The sequence below is a fragment of the Macadamia integrifolia genome, chromosome 11 (assembly GCF_013358625.1).
Source record: "Macadamia integrifolia cultivar HAES 741 chromosome 11, SCU_Mint_v3, whole genome shotgun sequence".
In the NCBI taxonomy this organism is placed as follows: Eukaryota; Viridiplantae; Streptophyta; class Magnoliopsida; order Proteales; family Proteaceae; genus Macadamia; species Macadamia integrifolia.
The window spans coordinates 16,120,400-16,147,884 of record NC_056567.1 but is presented as its reverse complement, the minus strand read 5'-3'; the positions used below and the strand labels follow the sequence as shown (position 1 = coordinate 16,147,884).

General features: G+C 39.5%; 1 protein-coding gene across 4 annotated transcripts; it reads right to left on the bottom strand.

The window, feature by feature from the left end:
- Positions 1-1,231: 1,231 nt before the first annotated feature.
- Positions 1,232-26,165, bottom strand: LOC122093656 (protein ESSENTIAL FOR POTEXVIRUS ACCUMULATION 1-like). 4 transcript variants are annotated; one of them, XM_042664027.1, is made up of 12 exons: positions 25,940-26,161; positions 25,116-25,176; positions 22,202-22,270; positions 12,198-12,286; positions 11,104-12,003; positions 10,906-11,026; positions 10,562-10,627; positions 9,148-9,975; positions 6,099-8,820; positions 2,632-2,819; positions 2,485-2,544; positions 1,232-1,815 (listed from the first exon to the last, which is right to left on the bottom strand). In XM_042664027.1, the coding sequence occupies exons 3-12, from the start codon at positions 22,248-22,250 to the stop codon at positions 1,424-1,426; spliced, it is 5,415 nt and encodes a 1,804-aa protein (XP_042519961.1). In that variant the 5' UTR covers positions 22,251-22,270; positions 25,116-25,176; positions 25,940-26,161; the 3' UTR covers positions 1,232-1,423. The 4 variants fall into 4 exon arrangements, with proteins under 4 accessions (XP_042519961.1, XP_042519959.1, XP_042519963.1 ...); XM_042664025.1 differs by lacking the exon at positions 25,116-25,176 and having other exon boundaries at positions 25,940-26,165; XM_042664029.1 differs by lacking the exon at positions 22,202-22,270.
- Between the last annotated feature and the right edge of the window lie 1,320 nt (positions 26,166-27,485).

Below are 27,485 nucleotides of genomic sequence, written 5' to 3'. Positions count from 1 at the left end.
TAGATTTTTCTTGGGTTCCTCCTCAAAGTTCAACAAACCAAATACAAATGCAATTTAGGTTGGTTTGGTGATTCGTGATCATTTGGGAAGACCTAATCTAGAGAACTCAGAACCGGCAATTTTCATCAGAAAGTGGGTAGTTGTGCAATTGTAAAACCCACACATCCTAAACATCCCATAACATCCCAGTAGTTGTGTAGTAACTGATATTTTTCACTTGGTCTCTATTTTTAAGAATGCAGATGAATAAAATTGGTTTTCTACACACACCCCCGCCCAAAAAAAAAAAAACAAAGCTCCTAGCAAGTAAGGCTAAATGTAATTATATGCAAGGTCTTTACCAACGATGTGGTAGACTTGCTCTTCGTTACTTCTAATGCATTTTCTTTTCACCAAAAAAGAACATTGCCTAGTAGCGTATAACCTATGCCCAGATACAATCCCAATCCCTTAAAAAGATAAAAAAATCCCCCTTGGTCCATGCCCCTGTGCATTCCTGACTTTACTCATTGGCTCCCTTCGTAGTATAAGGGCAACACGATCAGACATCATTCTTCCCAAAATATAGGGAAAGAAAATGCTACCTACTTGTGTTACGCCCAGACACATGGGAAAGTGAAAGCGAGGACAAGTGTTTGACCATGGGGGAATGCAAGCAAGTACTACTGCTTTTTATCTCCAAAATATATATTACCCGAGAGGTTATTACATTCTAGGAGAAAAGACTGCTACCACACTACATAGCATACGCTAGCACCTTCTTGTGTCTCTCTTCCCCTTCTATGAAATAGCATATATGTTTCGTATTGTGAAAATTGAGAGGTAAACACAAAGAGATACTAACGAACACTACGTAATCAAACTGTTTTTTAGCTATAAGGAATTGTTTTGTGATCCAAAAATTATAAAAAACGTGAGGCTATATGACTGAAATAGACCATCAAGTTTAACATATAGATTTTCTATGGAATTTCCTATCTGACAGTCCGACGGGCTAATCATTTGCCCACATGGCAAAATGAGCCATCAGGGTCCATGTAAGAAACATTTTTCCTTTGAATTGATTTTTCTTTTGTTGGCGTAGAAAATATATATTGGGAAAAGAATCGCTACGACCTAATGTGAATGATACCATTTTCCACACCACCATTCATGTAGTGTGCAGATTCTTTTCCAACCATGATGCTTATCATTGTACACTGGCAGCATAACAATCTCTTGCACTATAAAATAAACAAATCAGAAAGGCTCTTTACCGTTTAAATATTGTTCCACAAAATCGCTTGAGCTACACTCGTGTTGCTCTATAAATAAAAAGAAAGGAAGGAGGGGTTGGGTGGGTTGGGTTGGGTTAAGAAAATCCTAAAACAACATTTACAAAGGGTCCTTGAGACAAATGTATTTACAACTTTACCAAACCATCCTAATCCTCCGCTGTTTGAATCTCACCCATCATGATGCGGTTGCTAACAATGTTGAACCCCAGAACTGATGGACTCACCCTCTTCCCTTTCTTCCCTTTCTTCTTGCCTCCTGTCCTAGTGGAGGACCCATCAGGACCCGCTGCCATGTCTGAGTCAAATTCTCCATCACCTACACTCTTCGTATTTAGATCTCCAGCACCAAACCCATCCACCCTTCGGTGGTTCCGAGATTGGAAGGCAATATCAATAACATCAGCTGACAACAGCTCCTTGTAGTTGAGAAACTTGTCAATGAACTCATGATCAGGATCAAATGAACCAAGATTCTCTACCAGAAGCGTCTCAGCCTCTGATGTTGATTGCTTAAGACAAAATTCGAGGAAACTTGTATCTGGAGAACAAGTGGACAAAGAAAATATATACTCAGACATGACTATAAACATGAGCAGAGAGAACTAAAAGTACTGTGAATGATATGCACCAAAGCTTACAGATCCTAAATAACAGATCTTAGGCAACAAAATTAGCTCAATAAAATTGAAAAAACACTAACGCCTTGACCCTTCTCCATCTAAATGAATGATGTACATTTAGATCCCAAGTAACAGATCTAAAGCAACAAATTCAACCTAATAAAAATTTATTAACACCCAAGACCTTCCATCTAAAACCAAAATTTTCCATCAGTTTGCACAGCATTGCAGATTTAAAGAAAATACATGCATTAATGCCACCAATAGTCGAGTGCATGACTACCCCAAAAGGCAGAAAGATGAAGGTCACATCCAACTTCCACGAAGAGGAGAGCAACAGGATCCAAGGATTCTGCTTTGGACAGGATGAGGTCTGGCTGACAAGATACAATTTTGAACTCCAGATTTAGCTCCCCGCCCCCCAAACACACACACACACACACACACAAACAACAATTTTTCTTTTTTTTAAAAAGGATGAAGAAACATATTATCATTATGAACATATCTGTGCAACTGAAAATTCATCAAAATGCAATTATTTGAAAATAAAAGATACTGCAAACCACGGTGTAGCAATACTGTACCCTTTGTCCCAGTAAGCCTCACTGATTCACTTTCACACCAATCTCTGAAGTCCATGGCCTCTGCAAAACATTAATATTTAAAGATCAGCAGGAAGCCTAAAATTAAACAATAGAACATTCTGGAAGGGGAGGGGGGAAAAGGCTCACCTGACTGCTTGATTATGGTGTCTTGCTTTCCTCTCAGGGAGGACTGAGAACCAGCAGAAGAGACATAATAATCATCTGATCTGCTTCCCGTGGACTTCTGCCGACTTGTGGATCCTGCTACAGTTCCTTTTACAGCTGTGGCTTTGGATCCCCAACTGCTCTGCTTTGCAAGAGATGGAAAATCTGACCTGCTTATAATAAAAATAACTAAATTAAACAGAACGAGGTTAAAAGTAACGGAAGCAAACAGAGGGATGCAATTATGGTGAACAAAAGGACTGAAGAAGAGCAATCGAACCCAAGACATAAGTGCACATGAAAGTACAAACTCTAACCAAACCAAATAGCTAAGTACACAAAACCAAACAACACACAAACACAACAAATTCAATGGTAAGCCCTGATTACTAACACCAGAGGCTGCCACTGGAGCACCTAGACGTAAAAATTTTGTGCCAAAAGCCATTAAGTTCTTTAATTGATTTAAAAATAGAAATCTCTTTGGGCAGTCTCATAAAACAAGTTCTCACCCAAGGAGAGTTATTGTTCTTTCATTAGAAAATTAGAAAAGTCATCTGGGCCAGTAAACTTGAGTAACTTCACCATCAGGTAGAAGTGGCATACTCCACTGTGGGTGTAAAGAGAGAGTTCCTCACTTCCCAGAAGAAGGATTGTAGTCAAAGTTCTCCCAATAGATGAGAACAAGAGTTACAAACTTCACATTGCACCTTTCTTCACTCCGATCATTTCTTCCTAGCCCACATCATAGAGAATGGGTTTTATGGTATCAAGAATCAACCACGGGAATGCTGATGTTATAATGTTCCTTTATGGGATTTTCCCTTTTGAGGATCTGAGCTTTAAGCTTCTCGGAATGAGTTGCCTGTGATTTTGGAAAAGGTTGTAGCTTTTCATCCACGACAGTGTTCCTCACAAATGTATCAACTCACTACTCCATTTCTTAAGGATTCTGGGAAAAATAGGATAAAGAAAAGCTGTAAATCAATGAGTAGTGAAGTCAACCGTATCACCCATAATTCATGCATTTTCCTAATGGTTTTCATTACATTTTCCTCATCCAGATAACATTTCTATTCCTTATTTGACCCTTAAAAAGAGGAAAAAACAAAACGAAAAAGAGAAAATAGAAAGTTTTGGGCACAAGTATTTTCAGTCCTTGCTATTTCACAAGAATAAAAGTAATGTGATTTGAAAATCCAGATTACGGATCTCCATATGCAAGTAGGCCCAATGATCAAAACTGAGATAAAAGGAAACAACTGCATTGTTAAGTGACGCAATCAAATCGATGGAAGGGGGGAAAAAGAGATGAGATCGATCTTCTTGGGAGGAAAAAGAGAACATGTGGAAGAAGAGAGAAAAAAGAGTAACAGGAAAAAGAATAAAAAAGAGAAAAAAAGATTTTGTATGCACAAGTTTTTTTCAGTTGTTTCTATTTAAAAAGAGTAAAAGTAATGCAGCTGAACCCATTTAGTTGGGATAAGGCTGACTTGAGAAGTAAAGCGATTTGAAAATCCAGACTATGGATCTCGAATGCAAGCAGAACCACTGATCAAATCCGAAAAAGGAAGCAACTGTGTTGTTAAGTGAAGAAATCAGATTGATGGAAAGGGGAAAAGGAGATGAGATCGATCTTCTTGGAAAGAAAAAGAGAAAAAACCACGTAGAAAAAAACAGAGAACAGAAGAAAAGAGAAGAAATCAGGTTTTGGGTACCAATCCCATACGCACTACTTAACAACATCACAACTCTTAAAAATACTTGTATTCTTTACTCAGATCATCACCAATTGATCCAAGTGTATTACACATACAAAGACCTTCTAAAATCCCTATCTTGACTCATAAAATGACTCCTAACCACACTAGAACATTCAATAAAATTTATAAAAAAAAAACAGATGAATTGGATATTCTCAACCATGTCAATATATGGTTGATATGAGCAAAGAAAAAATCTATAGCACTACCAAATAACAAACTAGAGTTGACCAACATCACAAATTGGATGTTCTCTCCAAGAGTGCGTCATCCACCTAACAGTGCCAACACATGAGAATCAAGAGAATAATGACACATGCAAGAGAAAAATGAAGGAGCTTTCTAAAACTTAGGGTGTAAATCGTACTGAAGTAACACACGTCAGCTAGCTACCCCAACCAGTGTCTATTGGCAGCCTCGAAGTGCTAATGATGTTGCTAATGAGTTAGCTAAGCAAGGGATTGTTAGACCCCAATGACCAAATCTGTTTTGGGAATTTTATTCCCTTTTATTTCATATTTGTATCAGTATGTACTTCTACTTACCTCTTTGTACCAATCATAGTTTTTAAGGCGCTACTAAGGCGTCGCCTTACCAGCGCCTTGGCGCTGATGCGGTCTAGAGATGGTAAGGCAATGCTCCGCCTTATGTGAAGTGGCGCCTTATGGGGTTTTTTTTTTTTTTTAAACACATTTTAAAATTACTTGATGAAAATTCCAAATATAGATTTTTTATTGGCAGGTGTATGGTTTTGTTAACACTTGAGATGTATGGGATCAACTTTACTCCACCAAAAATAACCAAAACAAACAAATCAAAAACACGATTCACAAATAGGGTTTAGATTTTGTCAAGGGTTTTAAGAAAGGACTTTGAGAAGAAATCAAGGAACAAGGAAGAACCACTGATCTAGGCGACCATTTTTCTCTAGCAGCAGTGAACTTACTCCGGCAGCGGTGAGCTTTCATTCTTCTTTGACAGGAGTAGAAATATAGTGGATGACCTTAGGGCCTAGGCACTCATTTTGGCATCATAGAGGTAAGTATAATAAATACTTGTATTTTTTTATGTCTTCTTTTCTTTATATTTATAATTTAGTTTCATAATTATGAATTTATATTATATGTTAATATGTTGTTATGATTGATGATTGATGATTGATGAAGATGAACTTAGTTTATTCACTTTATTGATTTGTTTTCTTGATGAATATCTTACATTGGTATGAATATGAACATTTAATATTTATTTAACATATGAGTAATAAGATTCAACTAGAATTTGAGCCAAATAGATTGGTTTTATAAAAAAATTACACATGAACGCTTTAGTCGATAAGGCGACGTTTTATGCCCGCCTTATGGCTAAGGCGCTCCGAAAGACCCTCAAACGCCTTTGTCGCCTTACCGCCTTAAAAACTATGGTACCAATATGCTGCTATGATTGATTTCAATAAAGTTGTTATTTATGATTTATCCTTTAAAAAAATAGCTAAACAAGCCTTGTAATCTGTAGATGCAACCACATTGCGAGTAGACTAAAGCTAATAAAGATTTGATGGAGTCACGAAAGAATACAAAACAAGAAGTTACATACACAATGCTATTATAGTTAAATTATAATAATCACAACAAATAAACTGCAAGTATGTGATATAAAAATTAACAGGTAGCATCAGGAACATACTGTTTGGCTTCTTGCTTTGATTGATCCAGAGGGCCCCAGAACAAATCATCCTCTACCTTAGATTTCGAATGAACCTGAGCAAAGGAATTGACTTGAATTGGAGATGCAGCCTTAGAAGGAGATGACCCAGAAACTGCCCGTGTAGAACCACTTCCACGAGTGTTGCGGTTCGACTGCGCTTTCAGGGGAGTTGGTATTTGAGTTTGGTTCTGTACTGAAGAAACCTTTTTCTCCTGTTCCTTTTGGATGTCCCTTAGTGATGTTGGCTTAGTTAACTTACTCGAGTCAGCAGACCATGCCAGAGCAGGTAAAGGATTTGCATCCTCCCCCTTCCAGATCACAAAATCTCCAAAGGAAGGGCCCGATGGTGGTGCAAGTAACACATCCTTTTTCTGTAGCTGGTGAGAACTTTTTGCTTTATCAATAGGACTTGATGCAATCGGCACATCAGCAGAAGCAACGGGTGTTGAAGCCTTTGCAGCCATACCCTTACTCTTTGCAGACTTTTTGCGGCTCTTTTTAGTGTCTTTACCTTCAATAAAATCATCTACTTCAACAATCAGATCTGCTTGGGAACTGACTGGTAGTGGCAACAGATTAGAGCTATTGTCAGTAACCTTTATAGTTTTTTCACCAGACTTTGCCAAAACTTCTTCTGCCAATAGATCATGTAACTGGCTTATTTTGCTCATTGGCTTGACAGAACTTTCATCTTTTCCCGTGATAATTTGTGCACTAACTGAATCTTTGTGATTATCTCTAACAGTCTTAGGGTCTGCATTCACAACAACCCCAGCCCAAGGGGTTGAGGAGCTCATGGAGTTAACGGATATGGCATTCTGAGAAATAGTCATCTTCATTTGCGCCTTCCACTGTTCTTCCTGTTGAATTTCCAGAAGGGACTTGGTTTTGAGACCAGGAGCAGGTTTCCAAGCTCTCAGTCCTGAATGTGCCTGTGTGTTATGCAGTGGAACAGATTCGACCTCTCTTGGTTCAGCCTTGCCTTCTACAGTTGAGACTTCAGTATTAGAGATTCTACTAGACGAGGCATTTTTAGCAAGTTGAGAAGCCAGTGTTTCCACAGTAGATACCCCAGATCCTCCATCTACTGTTGTCACCTGTGATGTGCCATGAATTGTTTCTCCCACATCCATGCGTGTCTCAGATTTTGTCTCTACCCCCAGAGTTTCAGATTGCTTCAACATATGTGGAGGAGATGCTTTAGATATTCCCTTTGACTGGTCCAAAGAGGATTGCGCCTTCAAAGATTTTTGCTTTCTGGACTTCTTCTCTGACGCCTTCTTTAGCTCACGTGCTTCAGCATTTTTACCTTCTTTTACCATGGGGCACTCAATTTTACATTGCTCATTTTGAACTTGAGGCTCCTCAAGATTGACTTGTTCAGAAATGGATATTTCATCCTTGTCGGTCCCTGAAGATGGAGCAGTAGAAAGGACTTCTGGAGATGCTACAGGTATAGAGGTCAAAATAGCTTCCAGGGTAAGATCTACAACAGCTTTACCATTTCTGAGAATACTGTCTGATGTCTGAGCTTGAACTACAGCAGCACAACTATCAGAAATAAGCAAATGTTCTTCTAATGTAGGAGGCTGAAGTGAAGAATTTTCCACTACTTCTGCTGAGGGCAAGCTATCTACCACAGTTGGCACCAATAGTGAATCTTTCTGCTTAGTGTGATCAATCTGTTCCGAAATAGTAACACCCCAACCCTTTGGGTTGGTGGGATTCTCTAAAAATTGATGTGGTAAATGTAGAGAGGATTCAGTACTGACACCGTGAGCACTATCCTGTGAAAGTTGCGAGGACAAAGTAGAAAAGTTAGCTGCATGACCATCTTGCAGATTAGAAACTGGCATCCATGACTTATTCTGAAACACATCATGAGGATGAAGCCCATGATGGTCCACAGCAGCAGCAGCAGCAGCAGCCGGTAGATGTCCATAAGATGGCTGATGAGACTGATGCTCGGACAGAACCTGTGAAAGCAAGTGTTGTTGTCGCAATAGCTGTTGCTGCTGCTCCTGTTTTTGTTGCTGCTTAAGCAATAAGAGTTTATCTAGCAGTGATAGTTGTGTGGGAACAGGTGCCTGTGGATGCAATTGAAGTTGGGTCAATAGGTACTGCTGTTGCAATATACTTAGCATCTGTGGATCTTGAGAGAGACCAGACGAGAGTAGCTTTTCTGGGGTTATGATGCCATTAGGATGATCTATGTTTTGAGCGATTATATTTGATAAAGATGGCAGATTCTGTTGTTGTATCCTCTGTTGTTGCATCCCATATGCAGCTTGGACAGGGTAAGGTTGATTATGATGCTTATCAATCTTATCTTGCCGGTTATCCAACCCGCTCTGGACGGGAAAATTTGACCAACTGGTAACTCCATTAACAGAAGAAGACTTGTCAGATGCACCACCTTGCAGGATAGACATCAAGTCCACATTCTGACGATGAGGAATCTGAGGATGACCATCTACCATTGAAGGTAGGAGTTTTGAGTGACTAGAAGAGTCGGGTACAAGCTCTGCCTTAGGAACCATGGATGCCGTATCCTGCCCAGGCCAATATGGATGAGGTTTGGAAAGAGATCTCTGGCCCTCCAGTGATATTCTTTGTGCCAGGAGGTAATTTAAGTCACCGCCACTATCTAATCCCACTGGGGGTATTCCACCAGAGTTATTTCCAGTATAACCTTGCAGACCTACAAATCAAAACAAACCATTAAGAAAGTTGCTCTACAGAAAAAGCATACAAATTGCAGCAAAAAAATGAAAACAGAAGTTGCAAATAAGCTGTATCACAGAATTAACTCCACTAAGGGTCGTTGCTTGGAGCATTGGCAAAGGGCTCTTTCCGCCTGCGCAGTGGTGCGGGTTCGAGTCCTGGGAACCAGCCTCATAAAGGGGGTAAGGCTGTCTACCTATATACCCTCTCAGAACCCTGCTTAAGTGCGCGGGAAGCCTTTCTGCACAGGGTAACGGCCATTCTTTAATTGAAACCAGAATCAATTATTCCCATGACAACGAACCTTCTGGGAAAGAAAACTTCTCCAGTGGGGGACTGCTCATACTACTGGACATTAGTGACTCCAAAAACCTGTTCTCAGATTCAGTCTTCACAGACTCATGTCCACTCCGTAGTTCATTTTTTACGATATCAATCTCGCTGGAGGCAGCAGGAACCTTTCCAATGTTGCTGAACTTCGGCCTACTTAATGTATCTGCAGTTTCATTCTGTTTCGATGCACCGAATCCTGGTGGAGGCCTTGCTTTTGCTCGTAAGTGTGGCATAACATCCTCAAGCAATGAGAAAGGTGTCTCAGGTGAAGCACTTGCAAGGCGGACTTGCAAGTCTGTACTAAAATATCCAGCTTCAAGCCACCCAATGAGGTCACTTCCAGAAAAAGGGCCTTGAATTTCACCTTGTGGATCTTTATAATACAGGGATAACTCCTCAGGAGCAGGCTGCATCAGAAACTTTCGAGTTTCAAGTTCCCTGACAAGAACTTCAGATGATTGCCTTTTAATAACGGAGTCGCGGCCAATATGTGAGTGGACAACTTCACCAACTTGCCAATGAGTCTCATCCTTGTAGTAAGAAGGTGGAATTGCTTTATTATTATCCAGTTCTGCATCCCGCTCCTTCAGTGAATATGACCATCCCATTCTAGAAGTTACCGGCCTCACTTCAGTTGGAAAATCTCTCCAATCATGCAATGGTAAATGTGAGCGCTCTCCAAGTGAATGAGATCTCCCTGGGGTGCCTAAATGGGCAGATGGATTTCCACGTACATTCATTTCCCTGTCAACTGCCACCTCATCAATTTTTTTATTGGCAGCAACATCTTCTCTAAAAGCTGCATAAAGAGCACAAATATAATGAGTAGAAGACATCGGTTGAACAGAAACCACTAAACTTGTGACAATGGGTTAGCAACGCGTTGAAGGAGATGGAAGTGAAGCATAGGAAAACCTGTGTACTCCAGAAAAAGGGAGTACTGATCTTCCGATTCTAGGGTAACTCATCATAGAAAAAGAAGTGCAAGCCAGGACACAGCATTCCACAAGACTCAGTCTAAATTTATCAATCAAAAGTACCACCTCTAAGCCTTAGACCTTTCCGTTGGGCATGGGTAGTTCAAAGACTTAAATGCTACCTCTTCTACTAAGGTCTCAACCATCAAATAGTCTACCTCTTCTACTAAGGTCTCAAGTCTCAACCATCAAATAGTTATCTCCCCCACATAGCGTACATGACAGGGGGATGGGAAGATATTTCTTTCTATGGTAATTTGACATTACTATAATTTATAGAAGTGGTGCTTTCTAGACTAAATATGTTACCAAGGTATGCCTGAAGATTCTCAATTCTTTCCAACTTCAGAGATAGGTGTGTCAACATGATTTTCATAAGAAGGCTCATGTTATAGTTTAAGTGCCTACCTTTTAAATTTTCAGAGCTTTCGTACTTAAAGTCATCAATGGAAGACGGTAAATCTTCTCGACTACCTGTCCAAAGAAAATCAAAATAAGCCATGGAAAACCAAATTCTCTTGGAACTTGCCAATATAATCCTTTCACACCTATTATGTATGCTAAGAAGGATGCTTAGACAACTTTGGTTTAGTCTTAAGTGGGCTGGAAACTGCAGCATATACTGTTGGCACCCAATATATTGAGTGCTAACGGGCTGGCTGGGTCCAGGCTGTCCAGCAATCCAGCCCACCTCAAATACACACACAAAATATATAGATACACTACAGATGTATAATGAAGAGGCAAAATACCGAGTTTTGTTCGTCTTGTTTGCACCAAATCAGTTGAATTCCGTCCTACAGAACCTTCTTGAGAAACCTGAGGACTACCACTACTCACTATATCGCCCTTGTCGATTCCCTTTAGGATGACCTAATCAAGAAACAAAAACAATTAAACCAATTTCTAATAACATAAACTTCACTCAATGAACTTGAAAATCCGATTACCAATTCCTCCAGGGTAGGCACAGAAAGTGCCAGGGGTTCTAATGGTTCTTCCTTCATAAGAGAAGATCCTTCTACATCTAATGGCTTTCCATAGAAACTCAAATCAGTTGTCCTGTATATATCAAGCAATTCCGTCCGACTATAACTTAGAGGGGAAGGCTCCCCATGATCACTTTCACCCTTGTCTGAAACAGTACCTACAGAATGAGAAGAAGTTCTATTCACAGCACTTCCACCATAACTGACCCTACCACAACCAACAGAGAATGTTGGAGGTGCATTTTCTCCTCGTCCCCTACTGTGACCAGATGTAAAAGTTTGCTTGTTAGGTGCGACATTTTGGTGATGAGGCTCTCCCCTTCCTCGGTATTGGGAGGAGTTAGATCGCCATGGTCGATAATAGTCTCCCTCCTTATCCTCTTTTCCATGATTGTTCAGATGAGATAATCCTTTATCGCGAGGCACTTCACCATCTCTGCTAGAATCTAGCCACTTCTCTCGCCTACTTTCTGACTCCTTATCTTCTGGCCCCCAACGTGTGTTCCATTTGCTGTCACGGCGTTGCTCATAACTGCTTTCCTTAGAATCAGTCCACCTCTCAGATGGGACACGACGTGCTTCCCCAGTGTGTCTATTAGAGGGGTTTTCCATCCACCGGTCCATCTTGCGTGCATCACCAAGCTCTTTATCTCCCTCCCTCCAACAATCTCTGCGGATAGAGAAATTGGTGTCTCGTTCTTCATCACGCCAACTGTCCCGGCGACCAGATTCTGTATCAAGTAAACTTGGTTGAAAAAAGCCCATTTTCTTCTCATTGCCTTGAATTTCCTCACCATATCCTGATGATTTTGACGAAAATGCACGAGTGGCATGACCCAGACATGGGCTGAAATTGGATTCCTGTACCGTAAACAAACAGAAAGCAGAAACTCTGAAGTAGAATTTTAAGTTATGTCCATATTATAAAGTTGATAAGCATTTTGATTGGTCTAATGAAGAATCTCTATGCACAGAAATGTACATTGTCAGAACTTTGTGTGGATATAGACATGTTAAACACTTGAATCAACCAAGAGAAATTAGGGATAACTCACCCCAGTCACTATTCCAGGCTTACTCTCCCCAGGCTTTGGAAAAAGCCACTGTGGTGAAAGGGGGATAAGATTATCCGATCCTTGAATTTCTACAAAATTCAAACAGAAGAATGAATAAACAAAATTATCAATTGAAAAAAAAATCAAATTATTTGCTGCTAATACAACACTTAGCACAATACACATTATTCAATCTGAGTAACAGACAGTGACTATGAAACTCAAGACCTAAGAAGAATTGAACCAACTGGACTGAAGAATAATATAAGAAACAATGGCACCAATTCAATAACCTGACAACATAATTCTAACTTCTAAGTGCTAAACACTTTGATTTATAAAGATGACAACACCATGAAAGAGTGGTCTATTTTCTTAACCATGGCATTGCAAATACCAAGGCAATTTGCGCAGCCCACAGCAATAGCAAAATGACAAGGTACTCATGATGTCTATCAAGATACCCAATGCAGTTAAGTTTTTTAGGAGATGAGCTAACCCATAGCATCCCTGGTGATGTAATTATTTGGATCTTGGACAGCATCCTGGACCTTTCAACAGTGCTCTATTCCTACATTTGAACCTAATTTATGGAGGCACCACGGAAATGATGCATACAAGTAGCAGATACCTAAAGTTTCCTGCAGTCAGGCTCACTCATTCAAGCCACCTGAATAACTCACCAGCCTAAACTTACTTTGACCACAGGGCTTATTAACATCAACGGGCGGTTTCAGTAGTATCTCAATCATGTTCTACTTGACTAACAATAGAATCTGAGGGAGGAGTCAAGGGATCCCAAAGGCTACAAAATGAATGTGGCATGTTTTCTGTGAAATGAAAGAAGCAAGTTTGTTCTGAAGAGCCTATTACCTTAATTTAACAGCAGATCTTGGTTGGACCATAGATTAGGGATGGTCCAGAGGGACTGAACAGTCTAAAATGTGTAAGCTACAACTGCACAGCAATAATTCACAGTTCTAACAATATACCTAAGTTCACTCTTTCTACAGCACAAAAGGAGATGAATTTAACTTACCAGTGAAAAGAGAGATGATCCATTCAAGACATGCATAAAGTATTAAATCTTACATCATACTAACATATCCACGTTACACATGCATAAACTGTGTCACCAGTCACTATCATTGAATATTTAGACACTCACCTTACTACTCCATGACTGCTCTCACCTAATCTTCGTTTCTTCATAACACAGAAGAACACACACCCATTAGCATGTGAAACTCTACAGGAGAGGTATCAGAGCAACCACATGCATTTCTAAGAGAACAATGAAGACTAGCTCAATTGTAATGCAATATTTAGGTTTCTCAATAGTAAATCATATCCCATCAGTCTTTAAGGTAATAGAACCAGGCATTGTTTCCAGGGTGGGTTCTCCCCCCTGTTTATGATATACATTCACTTCCTATTTTCAAGTAAAAGCAAGAAGGCCTTATCCCGAATGTTTCAAACAGAAGTCCGTACAAGCCATCAAAAAAATGTTGGTCGGCTGGGTCATAACAACACTCTTCTGAGAGAGAATTGAAAACCCCTTTGGTTTGGATGATGGTGACACCTAAGACCTTAAGGAGAAAGCCAAGAGGGGGACCTGAAGATCAACAGCATTGTTGCTGCCATGGGCCAGAGTTTCAGGGATTAAAATCACTAGACTTAAATCCTCTCTCTCTCTCTCCCCCCCCCCTGGTCACCACTCTAGTCTTCACTGTTTTCCCTCGTCCCGAAAAATTCAAATCAATGAAACTGTGAAGGGTGAATCAGGAAAATGTTTGCTTATTTTAATTGATTGCCTATTTAAAGCCATCAAGTCCCTAAAGTGCTCTGAACAAATTCAGGACAAAGGGATGGCAAACACCAGGCCAAAACGTTTTCAGTGAATGTTCACCATTTATATGTTTTTTGTTTATATAAGCCTACATAATATCATCCCTTATATGTCTCACAGTGGCATAAAATATGAAGCATCATGCGCCTAGTTACTCGGGCATATTAATTCTATAATTCTCCTACAAGATTGACAGATTTCATACATATATTAGATGACCCACTGTTTACTGTGCCCTACCAAGGAGATTTCCAAGACCTTCCCAAGAAGATTCACCGCACAGAAATAAATAAATAAAATTTTAATTCCAAGACCTCCTGGAATTTGGTGGGGTCAGATGTGATCAAGGCAGTGCACTGGTTTTTCTCCAACACATATATGCCTAGGTCAGTTAATTTGACTTTCATTTGTCTCATTCCTAAGTCTTCTGTTATTCTTGGGGGTGTTGATCAAGATTTAGACAAATCTTGTGGATATAACAGGTTTTGATGAAATGAAGCTTCCAATTAAATATTAGGGGGTGCCTTTGATTTCGGGAAAATTGAAGGTTAGTGACTATGACGGAGGGCCGGTAGGGAAAGGAATGAAACCCCTGAGAGAACTCAGAGTTGCAGGGGAGGAAGAGAAGATATCGCACCGGGGGGGGGGGGGGGGAGGAGGTAACATGACCTAATCTTGCATCATACCCGGCACCGAAACATACAATTCAATTCATTCTCAAAATCTGCCCAATAACTAGGGTTACATGCCTTTATATAATAAACTGAAATAAAGACTTCTAACTACGTCCTAAAATCTTAGACTAACAAAACAAAAACGTAAAAAACTAAAATTGGAAAATTCTACTTGTCTAATAGCTATCCCCAAAATAAAAGATTACATATCTTCCCAATTAAAATAACTCAATATTTCCTAAATAAAGTAAATCCTAAAATATCCTATTGATCCCAAAAGTCCAATCGGACCCGGTTCATCTCGGTTGAAATTGCCCAAAGGGTCAACCCAGTTCAGCCTCAATTCTGCATCAGAATGTGCCCCTCTTTTTGAGATGGTTTGTAGATAACTTGAGGGATGAAGAGTAGATTTTGTCCTATGTTGACCGTCTTCAATTAATCAATTCAGTTTTGCACGGAAGCTATATCTATTGGACAGGTTAGTTTGCCTTGCCTAGAAAGGTGATGGAGAAGCTGGAATCAATATTTTCTCCCTTCTTATGGTCAGGTTTGGGTCTGGAAAGGAAGATGCACTTCATTACTTGGTATTCTATTTGCAAACCTAAATTGGAAGGTGGTTTGTGTATTATTAATTAAAAGAATAAAAAACATGAATTTCGCTAATTTCGAAACTACAAAAACAAAATGGTAGGCAAATCACCAGGCATTGTTTCAGTTTCATGTCGTTCGCCGAATCGACACAAAACAGTTCACTTAAATACATAATTTCATGAGGTTTGGTCGAAATTTCGACAAGAACTTGCATGTGTTGTTAGTTCCGCCTTAGAGAAGGAGAAAACACCTCCTTTACTTGGATTTTTTTCCACATATAGAATACATTGTTGGGGGTTGTTGCAACACTTTAAAGAGATCTGCTGCCGCATATTGGTGAAGATTTGGTCACATTCAACAGTTCCAGGCATGGTTTTAAGTATCGGTGCGTATCGTGCCGTATCGGCCGATACGTATCCGTATCGGTAGGCATCGGCACGATACATACCGATACGCTACGGGGAATTTTGGGCCCCCTTTTACGTATCGCTGTATCGTGCGTATCGTACCGTACCGTACCGTATCGGTACCGATACGTACAATACTCTACGATACGAACTTTTGAAAATCTGGAAATTCCCGAGAGTATCGGTACGTATCGGTATGTATCGACCGTATCGTACTGTATCGGTACCGTATCGGTACGTATCGACTGAAAATATGAAAATTCCCGTGAATGTGCCTTTTATTGTTTGAAACAAACACTTCAAACTCTCACCAATAGTTCTCTATATTTCTCTTCTTTCTTCCCCTTTGATTCACACACCTTTTTGGAGACTCAAATGGTAGATTGAAAGAAACATTGTCGAAGTGAATGGTTCAAAGAAGGAGAAAAACATAGTCCAAGAAGAACCTTGAACTTGAAAGTTGAAAATTTTGAATAGTAAGTTCTTGAATCTTTACTCACTTTTTTCAATTTTAACCTTAGATTTTCAAGTTTTTTTACAAATCTAAGGTTCATCATAGGGGTGTCAACCGGTCGGGTCGGTTCGGTTTCGATCGGGCTTAATCGGGCTTAAAGACTTTCAAAGGCTACACCGTGTCGCCCATTTAACTAATCGGGCTTAGTTATTGAGGGCATGGTACACTTTATATTCGGTCGGTCGGCCTCGGGCTATAATCGGGCCACCTTAATCGGGCTTTAGTCGGGCCTTAATTGGGCTACGGACATGTTTAATGTTAAACGGGCTTTAACCGGTTTTTAAACGGACCCTCTTTAAAATGTGCTCTTATATTCCGGCCCACTCATGCAAACCCAAAAAAATGACAATAAATTAATAAATGATACCAAATATAACCATTATTTAAAATATGAACATGTTTTTACTTTTTAGTTTTTACTTTCTAATTTGGGGGGTAAAATAGGTATTCTACAATCATTAAAGGGTCGGGCTAGGCCAGTGCACAATAGGCCGGTCTCGATCGGGTGTTAAACGGTCGGTCTCGGTCGGGCGCCCGACGGTCCAAGTAGCAAAACCAAGACCGACCGTTTATAAACGGGCCGGGCTCAAGCCCGACACGTTTAATAAACGGTCCGGGCTGGACCGGTCTATAAACGGTCGGTCCCGATCGGTTTAGTCGGTTCGGGCCACGAATTGACACCCCTAGTTCATCATACTTAGAATCACATTTTGTGCATCATTATTACATGAAATCATTGGATTTATAAGGATTTACAAACTTTTTTCAAGAGAAAATGAGGGTTTCAATTTATTTCAAATTTCTTAGATCTACTCATGCTCAATGATTAAAAATGTTTAGATTTTTTATATGTTATGTAAAAACAAGTGTTCTACAACTTACATGGAAAATTTTGATTTTTCTCAAAAAAATATATTTGTCTATCAATACCATACCCTCATCATTTTGAACATTTTCAACTCAATATATTTGTCTATCAATACGATACCCTCCACTTAAGTATTTATGCATTCTACATGTTATATATAACTTTTTTTAACTGTTTTTTTATGCAAAAGTGTATAAAAATGTGTTCCCTATCAATTTATGTGCGTATCTTTAGCGTATCTTAGCGTATCTCCGATACGATACGATACCCTCCGATACGTATCTTAATTTTGACCGACCGATACGGCGACCGATACCGATACTTTAATCCTTGGTTCCAGGCAATGAATTTTTTCTGAGAAAGCTTTTTTTTTTAAATAATAATTAAAAAGAAAAGAAGAAGAAGATAAATGCCAAATGGTTGATGATACTAATTATATGTCAGACACCGGAGGCCAATCTATGACCTCACAGTGTCTGAATTTAATTTGTTTGTTTACATATAATTTTATTATTTTCTGATTTAAAAATGGATTTTCCTTCAACAAAAGGTTAAGAAATTTAGGGTTATATCAACTAGATGGGGCTCAATTATATATATGATAGACACCATTGGCCGATCTACAAACCTCAAAGAGTCAGAGGTTTTTTTCTTCCCGTAAATAATTAATTTTTTATTTTAAAATTATGAAATATATTTTAAAAATTTTATAAAGATTTGGAATAATAAGGAAAAATATTTTATTTGGTTTGAAAAATAAACAAATATTTATGAAAGTACTTTCAGCGTGTTTTAAGCGCATATAATGCTTATTAAGTTATACTATATTTACTTTTGTTGTATTAGCATAGTTGTCACGGCATATAGGCGACACAAGGTGTTGGAGGGGGCTTGGATGCAAGGCGACCAAAACACCTACCCAGGCAACCAAGGTGACACTAGTTGTCAAGGCTTCTGGAAGATGGTCACCTAGGCAATGCCTTGACAACTACCGTAGTAGGCCAATATTTTATTAAAAATTTCTGAAAATTTATTTTAATGGAGAGAAAAATATAAGTGCCAGAGAAAAAATAATAAATAGCTACATAGTTGTTTCAATGGTCTCAATTGATGTGCCTCAGTTAATAATGGCCTTTTTTTTTATGCAACAGTACATTGGTGAGATGATGGCTGCCCAAGGGAGGAAGCAAGGGAGAAGGTAGGGGAGGCGACTGGAGAGGTGACAAGGGAGTCAACAAGGTAGACAGAGCATGGAAGCATGGAGTGCCATTAGATGGTGACAAGAGAAAAACAATGTAATTATTGTCACAAAAAGATTATGGGAAGCTGGTCCACTTCCTCAAGTGGTCAAACTAGAATATTGTCATCGTCTACTCATAGTGTTGATGGCACCAACGATGATGGGGGTGGTGATGTATATTATGGACTTCGAGAGCAATATGACCAAGCATAGGAGGAGCGAGAGGCAGCCCCAGAGCCGATTTGATTCACCTAGGAGACCCAGTTTGATCACGCCATACAGGATATGGACCACGGTGCACGTCCATCATCCCCACGTGCAGGCTACACCAGTTCTAGCCAGACGAGCAGGCTGATTGTATGGACATCAATAGTCCATCTAGCACTATTGGCAGATTGAGTATGGGGGACAGAAAATCGAGTGGGCACTGGCGTGTGCCATCCTTTGCTGGAGAGTAGTTGATTGGAGCTCAGTGCATATGGTCGGTTCATTGGCGTGGGGGAGCATAAATCTTCATATGCTCCCACTTGCCAATTTGAAGTATGACACCCACTCACAAGGACATACTGGATCGTCCTTTGTGGACAGCTTCTTCTCCTACCCAACCTACCAGCCGTACATTCTGCCAAGTGCCAACACCATCAAGTCAAAGTGGCTTAGTGGCTGGTTCTTCACATTAACTCCGCATTTCTTCTAGCACCCTATGATATGGCATGCATTTGTCAAGTAGTCGGAGGAAAATGCACATCGGCTCCATCGGACCATGAGTGGATTTGATCCAACACGTCAAAGTTCGTATCAGCAGACAATATTGTATTGTGGGGAGACTTAGTACTTAGGACTTGGGACTTGGGACTTGGGACTTGGGTGTCTATGTTAACTTTGTAGTTTTTACAATTCAAAAATAATTAATCAACCTTATGTTTCTTCATTCATGGTGCATAATTTACTGGTTTTACTTTCTTATTGTCTTCTAGTACTAAAACAATGTGTAAAATAGGCGATATTACTTAAGGTATAGGGTTCGGCGTTTACTGCCAACCAAGGGTGCAAACCCAAAACATCACTTTGTATGACTTTTTTTGCAATACGAAGGTTTACATATGTTTATATAGGACAAAACAAGGTATCAAAGCTTAATATGGCCGTTTATCCACTGAAATGACCAATTGAAATAGCCAGCCAAAAATGCATTGTTTCCTATTTCACTCATTTCAGACCGAAATGGCCTACCGAAACGAGTTTTCAAACTATAGTTAAACAGGTCTTGTGAATTGCTTAAAGGACATATTGTGGGTGAAGTGGTGCAGAGTAGGTAATTGAAAGCTGACTCTATATAGAGGGTAAAGGATTTGAAGAATTGCTCTTGAGAATGGAGGAAATTTTTGAAGCATAGAGGTAAGGTTGAGTCAAGGTTCACGGTATCGAGTTTTGACCCCTGGGAAGACCGAAATTTCAGTCAAAACCTGGGAAATTTCGAGGATACCGGGGAATTTTTCCCGGTATGGTGGAAACTTAAATTTTGACCCCCAAACAGTGTTTTTTTTGTCTGATTTTTTGTATACATCCTGTTGTAAACATTTCTAACACATTCACATCATTAGTTTTATAAAAAAAAACACACACACATAAAGTCTTACTTGTGTGGTGAACCCAAGGTTCGATAATCATTACTTTGACTTGTTGACTTAAATTCTAAAACTATACTACATAATGACGATATATAGTCTACAATTTACATAAAAACATAAGACATAATCCAAATGATCCAAAATAAATAAAAATATTGCATCTTCAACAGTTATCTATCAACACTCAACAGTAGTGACTCAATAATTCAACACTCCAAAGTAGTGACTCAATTCCAAGTAGAGTGTCGAGGCGGTTCCATCCCACGAGCTGCGTAACATTGTAGATGTCGTAGTCACTCCTCTGAATAAGAGACATATGCATCCCATGACATGTTCTGGGCCCAATTGTCTTGGTAGTCTCTCACTACTCTTCTTGTATCCTAGTTTGGTAGTCAAAAAATGAAAATCTCCACTGTTTTCCCAAGTTTCCCACACTTGGGAGAAAAAATGCACAAGAGAAGGTCGAAATCTGCTAAAACCAGTGAATGATTTTTGTTTCAAATAACTTAAATAAGACCTGGTTCAACCCAAATGGTCGAACCAGGTCAAAATTTCCCATGTTTAGACCGAAACATGGGAAATATGGTCCAAACCTGGTCGAAACATGTGATTTTTAAATATCACAGGAGGTTTCGTTTCGCAAGTTTTGTTCGAGTTCTCGAACCATGGGTTGAGCAGATGACGGAGCACAACATTGGTAATGGAGAAGGAACCAGGTTATGGCCTGATCCGTGGCCTCCAGAGGGAGTTCTCATCAACAGATTTGGAGATCAGATCCATTATGATGCGGGCTCGGATAGAGTTTCGGTTGTGCAACAAATTTTGGTTGATGGGGGGCTGGAGGCCCGAGTCCATTTAGATTAAGAAATCTAGTGAAAGTGTGGGGCCAACTCAGTAAAATTAGAAGGCTGAATGTTGCAGGATCGGATCAAGTAGTTTGGAAAGCAAATACCTCGTATCTTTTTACTTCAAGATCGGCTTGGGACCTTCTCAGGAGTCCAAGCCCCGAGGTTAACTGGGCAGTAGTTGTGTGGTTTCCTTTGAGTATTCCCAGGCAGTCCTTTAGTTCTTGGAGATGCTTAGTAGATGCGCTCCCTTCCTTAGACCAGATTCGAAAGAAGAATGTGCAGCTGGCTCCTCACTATTGCTTATGCTGGTCAGGATCAGAAAGCAGAAATCACCTATTCTTTTGAGTGCAAGTTCACTAGACAGATCTGGAGCAACATTAGCCGGCTTTCTTCTACTACTGCTAGAAATCCGAGTTCTGATGTAATGTTGGAAGCTGAGTGGAATGCTAAGGAATTCGGAGAAGACCAGAATGGCAGCATTGGCAAGGTAGCCTTTTGTGCTACTATATCTCACTTTTGGATGGAGAGAAATTTCAGATCGTAATAAGACCCATGACAGATATTCCATAGTTGGAGATATTAGATCAGATGTGATGAATCAATTCAATTTATTATCCAAAAGGGGGAAAAGACCATCTCACAATTATTGGCTTCATGGTAAATAGGGGGTGAATGCGCTTTTACTGGGCTAATTTTCATGTTGAGTTCCCAATGGGTCTGTCCTACTGGGGACTAGGGCTTCTTTGTGGCCTTTCTTTTTGTATATTCTCTTGTATACCCTTTCTCTTTTTGAGTTACAAATTTGATTCACGAATTAAAAAATAGATAAACAAATGTAGTTTGAGAGTCTGAGAAAATACGACTATATTGTTACATGGCCATCTAATAAATGAAATGTATAGGAGTTGAAATAATAAAGGGTGTACCCAGCGCATGAGGCTCCCGCCTCTGCAGGGTCTGGGAAGGGCCATAATGTACGACTATAAATTTCATAGCCATGTCAATACTTTAAGAGTGATGCATGAAATGTGGATAATATTCTTCCAGATGTCCGTTATTTGGGCATATTAATAGACAAGATTTTGAAGATAAAGATCCAAAATCGGTACCGGAATCAGCCGATCCTTGAAGGAAATAAAGAAAGGTCAGACCAGGGTTTCAAGTGCCAGTATCAAATTAGCTACTGCCGACCAAAACCCACATTGAACAATGCAATGCTGATACTTAGAACCATGATACAGAGTCGTGTAATCATTATTGTGATGCTTAGACAAAAAGGGAGTCAAAAAGTACATGAACATTATATGCATGAAATACGCTAAATGGATGTGCCAACAATTCAACTTGTTGAGGGCAACGCATCTGACACTTAAACATCTAACCATTAAAATGCTCCTTCTCCATATCCAGATCGGCCGACCTAGTGCCCATACTTAAACCACGATATAGACCTGTTTATTGTCAAGGAGAATTTGATAACTCAGGCGAAAAGGGAATCTTATAAGTAGGTCTTATAATATATAAAATAATCTGAATGGATGTGTGAACAATTGAAACTTTTGGAGAGTAAATCAAATTTTTAACATTTAGCAGTTACAATGATAGTCTAAGTTATGTTAGACATCTGCAGATGCAACACAAGCATGTGCCTGCAGAGATGCCCCTTGATCTCAAGCCAATGTTACCCCAGATCAAGAACTTCACATAGGCAGAGGACAAAAGCTAATCAATAGCACATTTCACAGCAGATTTTGTAGCATAAGAGGAAAACATTAGTTTTGTATTACATGGAAATCAAGTATATAAGCATAACAGTAAAGGGTGTACCCAGTGCAAGAGGCTCCCGCTACTGCAGGTGATGTAGATAAGTCACTTGGGCTTATTTTATTGCAAATAAGCCTTGGGTTGTGTTATGTATGTGTTGGGCCTTTGATCCCATGGGTTTTCTTTGAAATGGGCCACTTTAATAGGTCTAAAATATGGGTAGAAGGTAAGAAAACGGGATTTTGTTCATTAGTTTAATTAGTTGCTATTTAATTCAATAAAGGCCCATTAGACCATTAGTTGGTTATAATGTCCTATATGGACTATTAGTTAGTTAGTCCTACTCCATGTTGGAGTCATAAAGTCAAGTCCTAATCCTATTTTGAATTCCTAGTTGTAGTAGGAGTGTCTAGTCCTATTGGGAAACTAGCTCCTAGTTGTAGCAGGAGTGTCTAGTCCTATTGGGAAACTAGCTCTTAGTATTAGTATGATTGTAAACTTCCCCTCTATAAATAGAGAGGCATATGTACCATTATTGGACAGATTTGAATGAAAGAAAGTTTGCATTCATGAAAGAAAATTTGTAACTAAATGTTAGAGCAGCTAAGATAGTTGTGGCTGAGATAGCTACTTCCTTTATTCTTTTTCACCCTTCTCAACCCCCCATCTGTTTTATTCTTCTTTTTTATTTTGTTTGTTGTAACATTCAAGAGGTATAGTTCAGATTTTGATAAAAGTCTCCAAAAATCAGAACCAATCAGCAATCCTAGTGGGAATAGGAGAGAGATCGATCTCCTCTCTTTCTCCCTTCTGTACTCTGTTCAGCCAAGTCTTCAATTAGGGTATTCCAGGCCTCATAAGGGTCTCACGATCCTTACCTAGTCACTGTTGGAAGCATTCAGCTGTTGTTCTTAAAGGTTCTTCCCAGTTTTCTCTCCTAGGTCAGAAAATCAAGAAAGCTTGTCACTTCACAACCAGCCGTCAGAATCCTCTCAACTTTGGGGGTTTTTGTACCCTCCCTAGGGACTATCTACGCCCAAGAATGCAACTCAATCTGACTCCTACAGCCCTGACCGCACCTCTCTCTCCAACTCTATAACAGGTCTTTCTCTCTCCTATCGGGTTAGGTTTTGGACTAGTTTTGCTCCTATATGGGTATTGTATCATTGGGAATTTATTTGATGGTATTATTTCTTTGTTTTTTTCTCCTATTTGTATTGTTTGGGGTTATAAACTACGGAGTTAGTTACTTGTAATCTACTCCTGCATTAGCAGGGTTTGGGGAGGGTCATAATGCAAGCAGTCTTACCCCTGCTTTGCAGAGAGGCTGTTTCCCAACTCGAACCCACAACCACTAGGTCTCAATGAAGCAACCTTATAGTATATAAGCATAACATTATCACATAATTATGTGCAACTTCTAGAAGAAAAAAGAAAGGTGGTTCTTCCAGAACAAAAAGGCCATTTCACGTCCTCTGAGTAAACTCTTCAGACACACAAAAAGCATTCATCACTGAAGAGGATTGATAACAGCAGGATCAATATCCTACATCTCATTTGCTAATATGGAACTTATAAATCAATCTGACAGAACCAGGTTAAGGTGCCTGATAGAAGGAAAATTTTGTAACCATATATGTGAAGAAAGGAAAAGGTGGGGCAAAACCCACACAACAGCATTCAAAGTAAACAAATTAAGCTCAATTTTTTTTCAGTAGCTAATCAAGAATTGTTAAACAAGGATTGTAAGGAACAAAATAAATGGTTTGAAGAGATGAACTGGCATACAAGGTCCTAGAGGAAGAATCATTTGAAAACAATAATCCAGAGATGAACAATTCAGTATCCATTCATAAATAGAGACATTATTTTGTTCCTATTTTCCAATCACTGGACGACACGTTTTCTTTTCAGGAGAAATATCACAATTCCTCCAAATACAATTACTTTTTGTGTGTGTGTGTGTGTGTGTGTGTGTGTGTGTGTGTGAGAGAGAGAGAGAGAGAGAGAGAGAGAGATCATGGCCAAAAAAATAAAAGGTTCTGGTTGAATACCACAATAGAAACAGAATTTTGCTAGTTAGTAGTACAAATTAACACCAATAAACTAGAAACTAACAACTGACCATCTATTTTGATAAGGCGATGGCTGAGTAAAAGATTTACGTGGATCATAAACCAACATTATAGGAGCTGAAACCACCGGAAATTTGGAACAGGTAAACCTGTTATCATACCATTGCAGGAAATATTGAACCCCATGGGAATCATACATTTTTTTTTCCACTTTGAAAACCTTGACAAGAAAAACCTTTTCAAAAGGTCTCACACACGAAATTTTTTTTTTTTCTTAAGGATGATACTGGAACTAAAAAGCAAAGAGGTGAACAAATCACATGATCGGACACACCTTAATTCCAAAGTGCTGCAACCATACCTTGTATCAGGAATATGTCAGACTAACATCTCATTTGAATTGGGTGATAATAGGCTAAGCTCTAGGCACAAAGACGAAATGAAAAAGGGTCATTACCCAGTACCGGTCCTGCCTATGTGGCTCCTGCAAGGGGTGAGTTTGGAGTCGGTCCTAACCTCTGACATTTTTGTGCAAAGCGACCGCCATCAGGACAACACAAAAGAATAGTGAAAATCAATACACACGTAGTTTAATGCATCAGGTACTCGTTTAAGCCAATTTACAGTTACAAAATCATCAGTCCCGGCATGCCAAAAAATAAAGCAGTAATTAAATTTATTTACCAGTGACCAAAAGATGCAAATGCGCCAACTAAACTGGACTTGAAATTTTGACAAGTGGAATGTCTAAATTTTGAGGCTTGGTGGGGAGATTCTAACAAGGAAGTCTCGGATTAATATACTGAAATATGACAGTTATATTCCATGCCAACCAAGGTGCGAATGTGCATAGCACAATAACAAACAAGCTGGTTAACAGAAAAATTATGCACACAAAGTGACACTATAATGAATGTACAGAGGATCAATACCTGTCAACTTACACTGAAATTGGAAATTTTCTAAATTTCAAAAAATATGAATTCTGAAGGATCATATAGAAACCTAAATACCTAGACTCGCTTCATATATTAAACTACAACTGGTAACCTCAACATGCCAGTAAAGTCATAATCTGAATTTTAGTTGGGCTGGCGGAGAACAAGGCTATGATTCTCATTAAATAGCCAGGTTTAATATGAACAACCAATAAAAATAAATATTCTTATCTGAAACTCCATATAAATATAAAACATACGATTCAAAAAGTAATTCCGAGCTCCGCGAGTGCGACGAACCAAAAAAAAAAAATGACAAACATTAGATGAATTTGAAAAGCACCTTTGTTGATCTGCAGGGGAGTTGTGTTAGCAGAGACGTGAGGACGAACATCAGCATTGCTCCTGGCAGCCATGATTGATCAACGAGAGTTAAAAAAGAGCTGAGAGACGAGAGAGGAAACCCTTCTCTTTTCTTAGTGACGGCTTTTGTTCGGAGATGGGGGCAAATAACGCAACAGGGGGTGGAACCGTGGAAGGAATATAAGTTAGGGGCAAGTATGGATAAAGGTAGATAGCTGAATATATATATCAGTGATCGGCTTACGTTAGCGATGAGTTGAACTAAATGGCGCATGTTAAGGTGACTTTTGGTAGTTCGTACTCCGAGTGTACCACTGGGAGAGATTGTGTTAGATGTGTGAATTCGTGTGCGGGATGTGGGCTCTAATGTTGCCGGGACAAACCCTAGCTGCATCCACGTTAGTTAGGCTAAGCAAATTTAGTTTTGTGACTGTATACCCACCAAGTAATCGAAAGTTCAACAACAACAAAAGCATTCAAAATTTTATCTCAACTTAATGGGATCGGTTATATGAAGATTTTAAGTAAAGAGGAACGCGAGAATCCTTGCAAAGAGATTGACGAGTTGTGATTAATTATAATAAGTGTTGACTGTCAACTTGACGCACCATCTAAAACAGCCTTAATCTTAATTTTCTTTTTGGGTGGGGAGTGGGGAGTGGGGAGTGGGGGTGGGTTGAGGAAAAATCCCACAATGCCAGTATGCAGATCACTTTTACGCACACTCTCATATTTCATCATTCATCTAGATCGATGAAGGCACCGTTTGATAACGTTTTGTTTCTGCTGTTTCTGTCGTTTCTGTTCCTAGAAACAGCAGAAACAGCCTAAAAAGCCTTTGATAAAGTCGTTCTGTTTCTCTTGTTTTTAGAAACATAAATCAAAATTGATATCAATTTCTGTTCCTAGAAAAGCAATTGACGAAACAAGTATGACTTCTTTCGTGGTTTCTAAAAACGACTTTGGTTCACCATAATTGTTAAAAACCCGATAAAAATCCCTCAAACCCAAAACGTCGGTTGAAAGAAAAAGCCATGGAAGATAGTAGCAGCTAAAATGTGAATCCTCATCCACCATCGAGGGGCATCTTCCTCCTTCCCCTTTCACTCCGAGCCTCATCCTCCTCTCTTCTATAACCTCCACCATTGAAACAGCATAATCTCCAAAGAAGAAAGTATGCTTCTAACTTCTTTTCCCCTCCCCCCTTTGATTGTGTAATTCTCTTCGCTCTTCCTTTAACTGAAGAGTCAAGTGATGCCAGATGAGTACAACGAGCAGACATTCTATGTCTAAGACACAGATGCCGTGATGATTTACGGACTGTTGACGTTTGGGCTTCTGCTGATAAGTCAGGGGTTCCTTCAACCCTGAACACCAAATGCCTCTGCTTTGGAAGGGGGCTCAAGGGCGGCAAGGCGGCTCACCAACAGTTCGTGAACCTCTCTAACCCTGAGATATCAATTTGCAGCCTCCAAAAACCCCTCCTCAGTCCTCACCGGTCGGCAAAGGTAAACCCTTAAGCCTTC

What these genes read in the sequence shown, in the direction of transcription:
- LOC122093656 (XM_042664025.1), bottom strand. Translation starts at nt 26,012, where the DNA reads ATGGCTGCCAGGAGCAATGCTGATGTTCGTCCTCACGTCTCTGCTAAC. An exon ending in TCCCCTGCAGATCAACAAAG is followed by an intron (nt 22,271 to 25,939) that starts GTGCTTTTCAAA and finishes GACAATAAACAG; the next exon opens with GTCTATATCGTGGTTTAAGT. An exon ending in AACAAGACGAACAAAACTCG is followed by an intron (nt 10,628 to 10,905) that starts GTATTTTGCCTC and finishes TTCTTTGGACAG; the next exon opens with GTAGTCGAGAAGATTTACCG.